This window comes from Mustelus asterias, chromosome 1 (genome assembly GCF_964213995.1).
Source record: "Mustelus asterias chromosome 1, sMusAst1.hap1.1, whole genome shotgun sequence".
NCBI lineage: Eukaryota > Metazoa > Chordata > Chondrichthyes > Carcharhiniformes > Triakidae > Mustelus > Mustelus asterias.
In genome coordinates this window covers 13,438,432-13,451,961 of record NC_135801.1, presented here as the reverse complement: position 1 = coordinate 13,451,961, position 13,530 = coordinate 13,438,432, and the positions used below count along the sequence as shown (strand labels likewise).

General features: G+C 42.8%; 1 protein-coding gene across 3 annotated transcripts in view; it reads left to right on the top strand.

Annotated features, from left to right (window-relative positions):
* The first annotated feature begins 3,334 nt into the window (after positions 1-3,334).
* Positions 3,335-13,530, top strand: part of ppp2cb (protein phosphatase 2, catalytic subunit, beta isozyme) — a 29,557-nt gene continuing 19,361 nt past the window's right edge. Inside the window, exons 1-2 of one of the 3 annotated variants that reach the window (XM_078209440.1) lie at positions 3,335-3,510; positions 8,589-8,737. In XM_078209440.1, the coding sequence (XP_078065566.1) occupies positions 8,636-8,737 (102 nt within the window). In that variant the 5' untranslated portion in view covers positions 3,335-3,510; positions 8,589-8,635. Of the gene's footprint in view, positions 3,511-8,267; positions 8,369-8,461; positions 8,738-13,530 lie in introns of those variants that run through there. The other 2 variants (XM_078209449.1, XM_078209433.1) reach the window with 2 other exon arrangements.

The window sequence follows — 13,530 nt, the reverse complement described above, 5'->3', positions numbered from 1 at the left end:
ATATCGTGGGCACTATCAACCATGTCCACTGATGGGTTGTTGATTTGAATGGGGCCTGTGTATTGTCTCTCACTTATCCCGCAGCCCACACACTGGGAAAAACAGGAATACTCCACAAACAACAATGAGGTGAAACTAGAAAATCTGTTTTCGCAATTAGCCATGATACCTAGAAAAATAAACCCTGCTCTTCTACAAAACATCAGTCTGTGAAGGGAGCCTCAGTTTAACATCTCGACTGAATGATAGCATCTCTGACACTGCAGCACTCCCTCAGTACTGCAACAAAATGACAACCTAGATTGTTTTCTCAAGTCTATGGAGTGGGACCTGAATCTGTGACCCTATGACAGAGGTGAGAGTAAGCCATGGGTAACACCATCTGTGCTTCTATCTTGAAAGACTCGAGTATAACAATGAATTTTTGGACTTTTGTTTGTTTGTGTGTGTATCAGTGTGCCTGTGTGTGTGTGCTGTTGTGGATATATTTGGGTATTGAGAAATAAACATTGATTCTTCCTTTTTTAAAAACTTATGAGAAAACCTTTGTGTCTGTTCTTGAGAGTCATAAAACTCAAGGGGTTAAAACACTTGTTTAGAGCACATCCATCGGTGATCAGTCCCTTCTGTCTGGAACACGATGCAAAATGTAACCATGAACAATTTCTACACTGCAAAAACACTGTGACTACTTCTGAGGATTTCCTATCAACTGCACAAGATTGCATGTTCCTCACGAGACAGGGCGGCACGGTGGTTAGCACTGCTGCCTCACAGCGCCAGGGACCCGGGTTCAATTCCTGACCTGGGTCACTGTGTAGAGTTTGCACATTCTCCCCGTGTCTGTGTGGGTTTCCTCCGAGTGCTCCGGTTTTCTCCCACAGTCCAAAGATGTGCGGGTTAGGTGGATTGGCCATGCCAAATTGCCCTTGGTGTCAGGGGGACTAGCTAGGGTAAATGCATGTGGTTATGGGGATAGCGCCTGGGTGGGATTGTGGTTTGAGCAAACACGATGGGCCAAATGGCCTCCTTCTGCACTGTGGGATTCTATGGACACCTGGCACATAACGTTGAATTAATTTCTGCAAATTACATTTGTCAATGGTATTAAGGGAATAAGGAACCGAGTCAAGTACATGACAAGAAGATACAGATGAGCCATGATCTAATTGAATGGTAGACCTTTCTCGAACCACATTGCAAGTCAATCCTGTGTGAATTGAACCTAAGCTAAAGTCGAAGATCTCTCCCAAATATTCTCTATATTCGGCCACGTCTTATGTGTATGAGAGGGGTGCTACTGCAGGTTCATTCCCTGGCCTTTGGAAATTTGATTTTTCAAGACATGATTGAAATTTAGCATTGAATATAAGGTTCAGCTTTTTTTACTTGGTCTGCGTTATCTTTGATGCATTTGTTGATGTCATTTGCTCCTGCATTTTTGCAGTGTTGTCACTGGAACCCTGTTGTCTATGGATACTCCAGTGGCAGCTTTGGATCTAGAAGAGGAAGGAGGAACCAAAAGCAAATACAACTGCACCTCATACTTCTGGGATAAATTCAGCATCATCCCAGGAGCTAGCTTCTCAAATCTAGATACATCTGACTGGGGACGTCTGAAGAAACCTGTATTCGCCATTATGTCTCACACTGGATGCTTTTGTGAGGTTATGCAGCCTTCTTGTAACTATGACAAGGACAGTCCTATCCATGGCTGTGGATTCAAGCGTCATGCCAAACACTTGAGCAGATAATCTAGGCCAGCCATTCAGTACTGGATAAGATGTAAACTGAGGCCCTTTCAGATTAAAGTAAATTATCCCATTGCCCTGTTTCAAAGGGCAAAGGCGTTCTCCCCACTGTCCTCACTAATATTTATCATCAACCAATACCATGTTAAAAATAACAATATCTAGTAATTATTTTGTTGGTGTTTGTGAGACCTTGCTGTGCACATACTGAATCACAGAATTGTTACAGCACACAAGGCCATTTCGGCCCATTGTGTCTGCACCAGCTCTCCAAATAAGCATTATGACTTAGTGCCATTCTCCTGCCTTTTCCCCATATCCCTGCATATTGTTTCTATTCAAATAATCATCAAATGCCCTCTCGATTGAACCACAGTACTCCAGCTGAAGTCTAACTAGTGTCTTCTATAAGTTCAGCATGACCTCCTTGCTCTTGTACTCTATGCCCCTATTAATGAAGCTCAAAATATTGTATGCTTTATTAACTGCTCTCTCCACCTGGCTTGCTACTTTCAATTATTATATTGTCAATACTGACCCCTGGAGAACTCACACACTACAAGCTTTCCTCCGGTCCGAAAAAAATCCACTGACCATTACTCTTTGTTTCCTATTACTTAGCCAATTTTGTATCCACGTTGCTACTGCCACATTTTCTGCAAAGCCTTTATTGGTTGAAAAGCATCTGGTACATCCTGAGATCCTGAACAGATATAAATTCAAGTCTTTTTTTTGTTTAATGTGCAGATAAATTAAGAACCTGACCTATATTTCTGACAAATTGAGATTTAAGGACTCTCTATGGTTGCTGGTCTTCATGAACAGCCTATTTATTACCTTCAGACTGCAAACTGAGCTGCACATTCACAAGTGAGATAGACTGGGACATGATGAAGAGAACATTTTTGCCACATCATTAACTTAGCAACTCAGCTCTATGCATTCAAATGTATTCAATTGGAACGTCATAAAGTCCTTAAGTTCTGCTAATAGAACTGTGATCGTAGAATGAAGCAATGGGGCAGCTACATAAGGACATAAGAACTAGGAGCAGGCGAAGGCCAGCTGGCTGATCTTTTCATGGACTCAGCTCCACTTACCCGCCCGCTCACCATAACCCTTAATTACTGTTCAAAAATTTATCTATCCTTGCCTTAAAAACATTCAATGAGGTAGCCTCAACTGCTTCACTGGGCAGGGAATTCCACAGATTCACAACCCTTTGTGTGTAGGAGTTCCTCCTCAACTCAGTCCTAAATCTGCTTCCCCTTATTTTGAGGCTATGCCTTCTAGTTCTAGTTTCACTCGCCAGTGGAAACAACTTCCCTGCTTCTAACTTATCTATTCCCTTCATAATCTTATATGTTTCTATAAGATCTCCCCTCATTTTTCTGAATTCCAATGAGTATAGCCCCAGTCTACTCAGTCTCTCCTCATAAGCCAACCCTCTCAACTCCGGTAAGACTACCAATAACTAGTATGGTGCACCATGGTTTACAAGATTCTCTGGCTAATTATTAAATCATGAGTCAGTTGTGTAAATTGATAAAAATTGCATACAAAGATCACCAGCTTCATTACGTAGGCAGTATTTGTTCAATGCTGAGTTGGTATACTTTATACATTGTAATCGATCTCCCATTACAGGGTCATACCCTTGTGATATCTTTTGTGAGAAAGTTACGAGATTCTCTTATTCGGGCAGCATGATTTGAACAAATATGAGCTGATAAAGAAAGCCAGCATGGATCTGTAAAGGGTAAGTCAAAGTCTAAACAACGTCATGGAAATTTTTTTGACGAAGCCATTTACATGCTGGATAAGAGAGAATCAATGGATGCTATTTGAGTTTCTGGAAGGTAGTCAAAATTTTTTATCTTTGGGGGATAGTGGTGGAAGGATTCCTGAGCTGATTATCAGCCCATTGAACTGCGTTATGAACGCTCCTTCTGTGGCCAATAAGTCCTGGCATTGGACTAGTGACTCACCTGAAGAAGGGGCTTGCAGCTCCGAAAGCTTGTGTGGCTTTTGCTACCAAATAAACCTGTTGGACTTTAACCTGGTGTTGTTAAACTTCTTATTGGACTCGAACCCAGAGCTTTTGATCCAGAGGTAGAGATGCTACCCACTGTACATTAAAACCTCCAGGGACTCAATAAGGTTCCGTGGAAGAGACTGAAATTGGAAGCAATCTTTTGATAATGGGTAGGGAATTGGCTAGGAGGTAGGACACAGAGCTTAGGGATAGCGGGCATGTATTCCATTGGCAAGATGTGTCAAGTGGTGTCTCCCAAGAATCCGCACTGGGGCCTCAGCTCTTCAACATACTTACATGAAGGAGGACTTAAATGAAGGAGCGGAGAGCCGTATGTCTAAGTTTGCTGATAATACTAGGTTGGCTGATACAGTAAATAAGATAAATGGGTTCTTGACCCAAAGTCACTTTCATGGGATTTAATTAACATCCCACAAACCCGCCTTCTTTAGCCTGTGAAAATTTAACAATGGCATTTTAGTCGAGAAAGGCTGAATTGTGTGTAAACGGAACAGGCTTGAGGGACCGAATGGCTTACTCCTAAATCGTATGTTAATCTACATTGAAAAATTAATATAAAGGCTAAGTAATCAGGTTAAAAAGCAGGCAAAAAAAATTATAAACAATTTTGGATTATGAGGAGAGGCTGAGGAGATTGGGTTTGTACTCGTTGGAGTTTAGAAGGATGAGGGGGGATCTTATGGAGACTTATAAGATAATGCGGGGGCTAGATAGGTTGGAGGCGGAGAGATTCTTTCCACTTAGTAAGGAAGTTAAAACTAGAGGACACAGCCTCAAAATAAAGGGGGGTCGGTTTAAGACAGAGTTGAGGAGGAACTTCTTCTCCCAGAGGGTGGTGAATCTCTGGAATTCTCTGCCCACTGAGGTGGTGGAGGCTACCTCGCTGAATATGTTTAAAGCGCGGATGGATGGATTCCTGATCGGTAAGGGAATTAAGGGTTATGGGGATCAGGCGGGTAAGTGGTACTGATCCACGTCAGATCAGCCATGATCTTATTGAATGGCGGGGCAGGCTCGAGGGGCTAGATGGCCTACTCCTGCTCCTATTTCTTATGTTCTTATAAAACAAGTCAGTAAATAGGAAATGCCATCAGTAGTGAGTGTGTGTGATGATGTTACATCCTCAGTTGATTCATCCCACATCGAATGAACGTCAAGGGAATGCATGCAACTTGACTGCGGGAGATCAATTTCTTCCCGGCCCCCTGGGAGTGTTTTCACTTGTACAGAGGAGCAAAACTATATGTCGCCAAGAAATCAAATAGAGATTCAGAAAAAAAAATTATTTACCCAGAGAGTGGTGAGAACATGGCACTGGCTAACACAGGGAGCAGTTGAAGCAAATGGTACAGATGCATTTAAGGAGAAGCTAGTCAGGCATGTGAGGGAGAAGGAACACAGGGTTATGCTGATAGAGGTAAATGAGGAAGGCTGGGAGGAACCTCAAATGGAACAATGGTTAGACCAAGTAGCCTGTTTCTGCACTAAAGCAGATTACTGGTAATTTATCTCATTGTGAGACCTTGCAGCGTGCAATTTGGCTTCATCACAAACATGATGATACTTTTGTAAGTTACTTGCAATTAAAATTTAAAATTACTTACGTGACTCCGAAATCCTTTTGAGACATTCTGAGATCATCAAAGATGCTATATTAACTATATTAAGGGAAGCACGGTGGTACAGTGGTTAGCACTGCTACCTCACAGCGCCAGGGACCTGGGTTCGATTCCCGGCTTAGGTCACTGTCTGTGTGGAGTTTGCATGTTCTCCCCGTGTCTGCGTGGGTTTCCTCCGGGTGCTCCAGTTTCCTCCCACGTTCTGAAAGACGTGCAGGTTAGGTGCATTGACCCGAACAGGCGCCAGACTGTGGCGACTAGGGGAATTTCACAGTAACTTAATTGCAGTGTTAATGTAAGCCTTACTTGTGACTGATAAATAAACTTTACTAACTGCGCGCTCATTCTATTTTTCACTTGTTACACGCATTCCACATCATCCAAAAATCAGATGAATATGATAGAGTAAACAGGGAGAAACTTTTTTTCCTGGTGGGAGACTCGCAAACCAGCTTTAAGTTAAGTGGCAAAAGAACCGGAGGGAAGATGAGAATGATTTCAATACAATGAGATGCTATAATCAGGAATGCACTGCCTGACAAGATGGTGGAAGCAAATTCAATTGTAACTTTCAACAATGAATTGGATATAACATGATGCAACACAGAGAGGAGTCCATTCAGTCCATCTTGTCTGTGGTGGCTTTTGAAAGAGATTGGTCCCACTACTTTCCCCAAAGCCCAGCAATTTTCTTTTTCTTTTTCAAGTGATTTATCCAATTTCACTTTGAAATTTATCATCCAATTTACTTTCACCAACCTTTCAGGCAGTGCACTCTGGAACATAACAACGTGAGACTTATTTTTTCTTCATGAATTGGCTTCATTGCAAAAGTGTCATCACCTTTGTAATGAAGACAATTTGCATACTGCAAACTCCGACAAACAGCACTGACCAGTAATCTGCTTTAGTGCAGAAACAAGCGACTTGGTTTAACTATTGCTCCATCTGAAGTTCCTCCCATCCTTCCTCATTTACCTCTTGCTTTTCATGTCTCTTTTACAATTATGTGTCCTCTGGTTAACGGCTGCTGGAAACATGCAAGATCCTGAAGGGTCTTGACAAGGTGGATATGGAGAGGATACTTCCACTTGTGAGAGAGTTTTTAAAAAAGGGGTCGCCCATTTAAAACAGATATGAGGCAAAATATTTTCACTCAAAGGATTGTGAGTCTTTGGAACTCTTCCTGAAAAGGTGATGGAAGCAGAGTCGTTGAATATTTTTAAGGCAGAGATGGTTGGATTCTTGGTAAGTGAGGATTATTTGGGTGTAGGTGGGATGCAGATCTGAGCTACTATCAGATCAGTCATGATTTTATTAAATGGCAGAGCAGGCTCCAGGGACCAAAAGGATCCTTGTTCGTATGAAAGTTTATTTTTATTTACTCGCTCTATAAATAACTTCAATAACCTTTTTTCTAAAGGAAACAAGCCCAGTTTTTTCATAGAATCCCTACAGTGCAGAAGGAGGCCATTCAACCCAAAATAGCATCTTATGCAGGTCCACCTCTGTGCTCTTTTCCCAATAACCCCACACATTTACCTTGTTACTTCCCCTAACCTACACAACTTTGTACATTGAGGCACAATTTAGCATGGCCAATCCTCCTAACCTCCACAACTTTGGATTGCGGGAGGAAATCGGAGAACCCAGAGGAAACAGATACAGGGAAAACGTCCACACGACAGCAGGAATCAAACCTGGGTCACCGGTGCTGTGAGGTAGCAATGCTAACCACTGTGCCACCTTTTTCTGTCTCTCTATATATATAAAGAACTGAAATCTTATACTTGAAAGCCAAAAATGCAAGGATTGGGGAAAGAGCAGAGATGTGGGACTAATGGGATAATTCTTTCCAAGAGACCAAACAGCAATAATGGGAAGCAGCCAGCATCATCAAGGAGCGCACACGCCCTAGACATCCTTCTTCCGTTGAGGAAAAGATATAAAAGTCTGCGATCACATGACTCAAGATCAGCTGCTTCCCTGTTGCCATCAGATCTTTGAATGGACCTATCTTATATTAAGTTGATAAAAGCAAAATACTGCAGATGCTGGAATCGGAAACAAAAACAGAAAATGCTGGAAAATCTCAGCAAGTCTGACAGCGTCTGTCCGGAGCGAGTAGACATGATGTGGAGATGTCGGCGTTGGACTGGGGTAAACACAGTAAGAAGTCTAACAACACCAGGTTAAAGTCCAACAGGTTTATTTGGTAGCAAAAGCAAGGGAGCGAATAGAGCCAATATTTCGAGTCTGGATGGCCCTTCCCTCTGACGAAGAGTCATCCAGACTCGAAACATTGGTTCTATTCTCTCCCCACAGATGCTCAGTCCTGCTAAGATTTTCCAGCATTATATGTTAGCTTTATCCACACCTTAGCTATAACTGTAACATTACTTTCTGCACCCTCTCCTTTCCTTCTCCCCCATGTACTCTATGAACGGTATGTTTTGTTGGTGTAGGGCGCAAGAAACAATTCTTTTCACTGTATCCCAATACATTTGACAACAATAAATCAATCAAAATGTCTTCTTCAGTGCTACACGACTGGAAAAGGTTGGTGGGGATGACGCTGCAGTTCCTAAGTCAGTCCTTCCGGCCTGCAGGTGGCGCAGGAAAGCGAGGGCGAGTCTGAGAAAGGGACAGGGGAGGGGCGGAGCAATAGGGCATCACGTGTCAGAGATGCCGATGTGGTGACGTCAGACGCGGGAGGGGGGGAAAGAGGGCGTCACCTGTCAGAGGAGGAGGCGGCGGGTGTGCGAGATGCCAATGTGGTGACGTCAGACGCGGGAGGGGAAGAGAAAGAGGACGTCACGTGTCAGAGGCGGGTCCCGCGCTGTGCGCGAGAGAAGCCGATGTGGTGACGTCGGGCGCGAGGAGAGGGGCAAACGGCCGGCGATCGCGCCCGTTCAAATCGGTCGCCAACCGCCTCCCAGCGCGTGAGCGCGCGCCGCGAGAACGCGGGGGGTTTACGTCGGTGCGTGCGCGCACCCGTTTTCTCTCTGGCTCGCGCTCCCTCTCCTTTCCCCCTCACACACACACACTCACAGCCAGAGGGACGGCGCCGAGCTGCTGAGGCGGCCCGAATCCATGTAACTTATTTATGGTTCTATTTTAACCCTCCCCTCTCATCATTCTTCCTTCCCCTCCCCCCCTCAGCCCTACCTCTGGTAATTTAAAGATAAGCAGCGGCGGCCGGCGCAATTATGGACAATAAGGCGTTCACCAAGGAGCTGGACGATTGGATCGAGCAGCTGAACGAGTGCAAGCAACTCAACGAGAACCAAGTGCGGACCCTGTGCGAGAAGGTCAGTGGGATGGGGATGGGAAAGGAAATGGATAAGGCCTCTTTCGAGAACTGCTGCCGTCGGCAGTGTGTGTGGGAGGGAGGGCTGCGAGCCGACAGGTCGCGGTTACCCTGCCAGATAGTGTGCCAAGGCGAGGGGTCGGCCGAAGCGCCGCCGGTTCCGGCTGCCAAATAGTGGGACGGCATCAACGCTGCTCCCTTGGCCGCGCCCCCGCCTCGCGGGGTGGCCGACTTCCGGTCTGCCGCCACTTCCGGCCAGAGGGGAGGGGAGACTGACACACCTAGTACCATACCTGCCTCTTCCATTGCATTCACTTGCTACGTGTAAACCTTCCATGCTTTTCTTAAATCTTTATTAGCCTTTCAGAGAGGCTATTCGGCCCATCAAGTCCATGCCAGCTCAATCCCATTCTGCCCCTCTGCTCATGCCAAAGTCTTGAAGACCAACTTGACTTTCCAATAATGTTTATCTCTTCCTTGGAATCATAAGATAGTGTTGTAGAGAAGCGGAGTTCTGGACGAAAGGTCATCCAGACTCGAAACATTGGTTCTATTATCTCCCCACAGTTACTGTCAGACGTGCTGAGATTTACCAGCATTTTATGTTTTTGTTTCAGATTCCAGCATCCACAGTATTTTGCTTTCATAATACAGAAACCGGCCTTTTGAGCCATAGTGCTGACTCATTGAACAATCTATCCCATTGCCCTGAAAAAGAATATAGATCCATCTCCTCATTGTTACTATTTATACTTGCGTTGCCCACTAAAATTGGAGCATTCTAAATCATTACTTGCTGCGTATATTTCTGTTCATTTTGCTTCTGAATCTTTTGGCAAGTGGAATATCTCTATTCAGTCTCCCTTTAACTTTTTGTTCAGGGAAGAATAATCCCAGTTTTTCTGCTCTTTTTAAATGTGTACTTTTTCAATCCCAATACTGTTCTGGTAAACCTCCTCTGTACCTTCTCCCGGGCCTTGGCATCCTTAAAGTGTGGTGCCCAGAATTGGACAAAATGCTGGATCTGAAGCCGAACCAGTGATTTAATGGTTTAAAGGTTTACACTGAAGCAAAATACTTTAAATGCTGGCATTCTGAAATGAAAATTGGAACTGTTAGAAATACGGAGCCGGTCAGGTGGCATCTCTGGAGAGCGAACAAGAGTTAACTTTTCAGGTTGATGACTTTTGCTGTCTTTTGCGCCGTAATTTCTTCAAAATAAAGTGCACAATATTTGCTCAATTCTTAGAGAAATATGCTTAACACAAATTGTTGGTATAAAGTCAATTTGTTGATCTAACAATTGATTTGAGTTTTGCTACAAACTGTTATAATCGAGAATTTTAGTTGTAGTTGCTATATTTAGCAATATGAATCAATGCTTCTTTCTTCTTGGGATTGAAATTCTAATAATGGAATGGAATTATTACATCTTAGAAGCTCAAATTACTCTAGCTTTTCTAGTTTCTATTAAGCTCAATGGAATTTTTTTAGAGGTCATTTGCTTCTGAAGCCACAATTGTTGTTTTATTTTTAATTTCTTTTCTATCCATTGAATCACTCATCCATTCATAGGTGAAAATGCTTTGTAACAATAAACCTGACTATAAGCTACAACTATGAAGAGAGAGATGGAGGACCAAAATGTTAGTTGGATTCTGATGATAAATTGTCAAATATGTGTAGCTTTGTGGCATAGGTGCACATCAGTGAGGACTAAGTTGTGATATCCCATACCAAATCCTTGGCAAGGGACTCCGTCCAATTAATCTGGGCTGGAATCAGATCCAGGGGTGAAAGCTCGGACGTTTTAGCCAGATTGCATATTCTCAAAAACCTGTTGTCCAAGTGCTGTCTGTTAGAAACAGCCAAAGTAGATTTCCCAGTTACTAGGAAATGCAAGTATTCATGCTAATGTTGAAAAGAACATGTTTTAGCAATGGACAGTAGGATGGTCTCGGGATTCTACTAGATATTTATGTTGGAAATATCTGCTTTATTCCATTTGCTTTCCTGGCTATGCACTTTTGCAAATCCATCTTTGTACCTTCAATTAGAGGCAGCGCAGAGACTGGAGATTAGCCATTTGAATAAGCCCATGCCTCTGCTTCATTGTTCTTGTTTTATCTTTTAATGCACTGATTCAATAACTAAATGTGCTTTGGTCAAGACAAATTGTATTGTTATTCAGCAATGTGCAAAACTCTCCTCTTACTATGTCAAATGTTTAAAGTATTTCGGTGTTCTGGCTAAATTGTTTACTGTCCATAGCCAAGTCAATGGCTATACAACCATCCAACCCTTTGCAGTACTATACTAGGAGTTCTGTTGGTGATGCTGTTCTTAAATCCCTATCATCTGAGAAGGCATCAGATGGTACAGTTGTGCTTGATCGTAGACAACGAGCAGAAAAATTAATCCCCATCTCTTTGGCCTCTGAGATGAGTCTCCTCTCTCTTGTTGAAAAATTACAGGTGCAAATTATCACTCTATGGTGCAGTGACATATAGTAATGTGTCTGTTTTTGGTCTGAGAAAGGACTACAGTTTGAAGTAAAGGGCCTGGTGACGTCACTGCCAGATAGGCTTTTTTGTGTCACAGATGCTTAATCTTAATCCATATTTCTGCAGACATTTATTTTGACGTATCTTTTCTCACTTATTGTCCCATGTTTTGAGATATTTATCCAAATAATCTGCAGTCAAAAAACAGTTCAAAAGTAGAATTCATGCAATGGGCACAGTAAATTCTCATTGCACTTGTCAATTATCCAGGATGTGTTATGGTATAGTACTGCAGGACATGGTTGCCTGTTTTTTGATCTTTAGAGAATGTGTTTAGAGCCAATATTTGTAATCAGGAGTAACTAGTGAGAAGCCAATATTTCTGAAGAAAAAGGCTTTTTCTTATTTGTGACCTTTTTTAGTAGGAAAATACTTAATCCATTCAGGAGACTGTAACTGAATATAACTTACCAGTTTAGTACCAGAAAAGAAAACTCACTAAGAGTACAACGCAATACAGTTCTAATGGCATCACATTATATTGGATATTTCTAGATGTTGAAATTTGCTTTGTTGACTGACCCAGATAACTGTTAAGCCAGAAGGCACTGTTTCTTGCTGTGTTCTTGATATAGGGGAGGAGAGAAACTGTATAACCGAATAAAGAATATGAGAAGGGATGATGATACAGGCACTGGAGCAGATCACAATTATTAGTGTCTCCCTGTTTCTTTAACTCCTAACTACAGCTGCTTTAACTTGCCACTCAGTAAAATCTAGCTTGAGATGTATACATGCAGCAGAACCATGCTGATTTGAAGAATATATCATTGTGTGTCAGCACAAAAATTTGAATATTTTGCTTTGAACCTTTTTGATTTTGGTTTGATTATATTTTAGAATTGCTGCATTCCATTCCAAACAAAAAACAAGTTTAGTCAACTCTAGAGCTTTGCCACCCATAATAATGAGTTGCTGCAAAACCTGTAATTTTATCAGTCGTTTTTAAACAGCTATTTAAAGCTGAACACAAAGTGAAGTAGCAATTTTAGATTTGGTAATTACAGGGCTGGTAAGTCATTGCATTGCCAACCACTATGTGGTCCTTTTTATTTGATCCATTCAGGACACAGTTTGAAATCGTCCCTCACTTCTTGCCTGAAACCTGGACAAACAGCCTTTCTTAAAAACAAGTCATGGCCAGCTGGAAGCCTTTAGAGTAACCTGGTTTCATTAAATCCTGGGTAAAATCAGGCAGCCAAATGGACTGTTAATTTGTTTACGTTTTTCAGGAAACATGGTTTGCTTGTGTCATTAATTGACAGAACTGTTCGGTTTATTCCATGGAGCTGAATGTCTGTTATAGCTGAAAGTAGAGTTCACATGACCCAGGAACATCTAGAGTGGAGTGTCCTACCTGGCAGGAAGAGCTGGAAAGATGATGCTGGGTGGTGACCAACTGTTTTTTCTAAAAGCAATGAACATAGAACAGTACAGCACAGAACAGGCCCTTCGGCCCACGATGTTGTGCCGAGCTTTATCTGAAACCAAGATCAAGCTATCCCACTCCCTATCATCCTGGTGTGCTCCATGTGCCTATCCAATAACCGCTTAAATGTTCCTAAAGTGTCTGACTCCACTATCACTGCAGGCAGTCCATTCCACACCCCAACCACTCTCTGCGTAAAGAACCTACCTCTGATAGCCTTCCTATATCTCCCACCATGAACCCTATAGTTATGCCCCCTTGTAATAGCTCCATCCACCCGAGGAAATAGTCTTTGAACGTTCACTCTATCTATCCCCTTCATCATTTTATAAACCTCTATTAAGTCTCCCCTCAGCCTCCTCCGCTCCAGAGAGAACAGCCCTAGCTCCCTCAACCTTTCCTCATAAGACCTACCCTCCAAACCAGGCAGCATCCTGGTAAATCTCCTCTGCACTCTTTCCAGCGCTTCCACATCCTTCTTATAGTGAGGTGACCAGAACTGCACACAATATTCCAAATGTGGTCTCACCAAGGTCCTGTACAGTTGCAGCATAACCCCACGGCTCTTAAACTCCACCCCCCTGTTATTAAAAGCTAACACACTATAGGCCTTCTTCACAGAAGGGAAGAAGGCCTATAATGGGAGGTGAACAGGCCATGCAGACTGAATGGTGGCCCCAATTCTGCCAGCTGAACCTGACAGTATCCTTAAATAAAGTTGTTTATTCTAAAACTGGAATGAGCAAACATTTGAGATTTTGCACAGTCTAGTTAAACACCCTTGCCTGGTGCTGTTGCTGT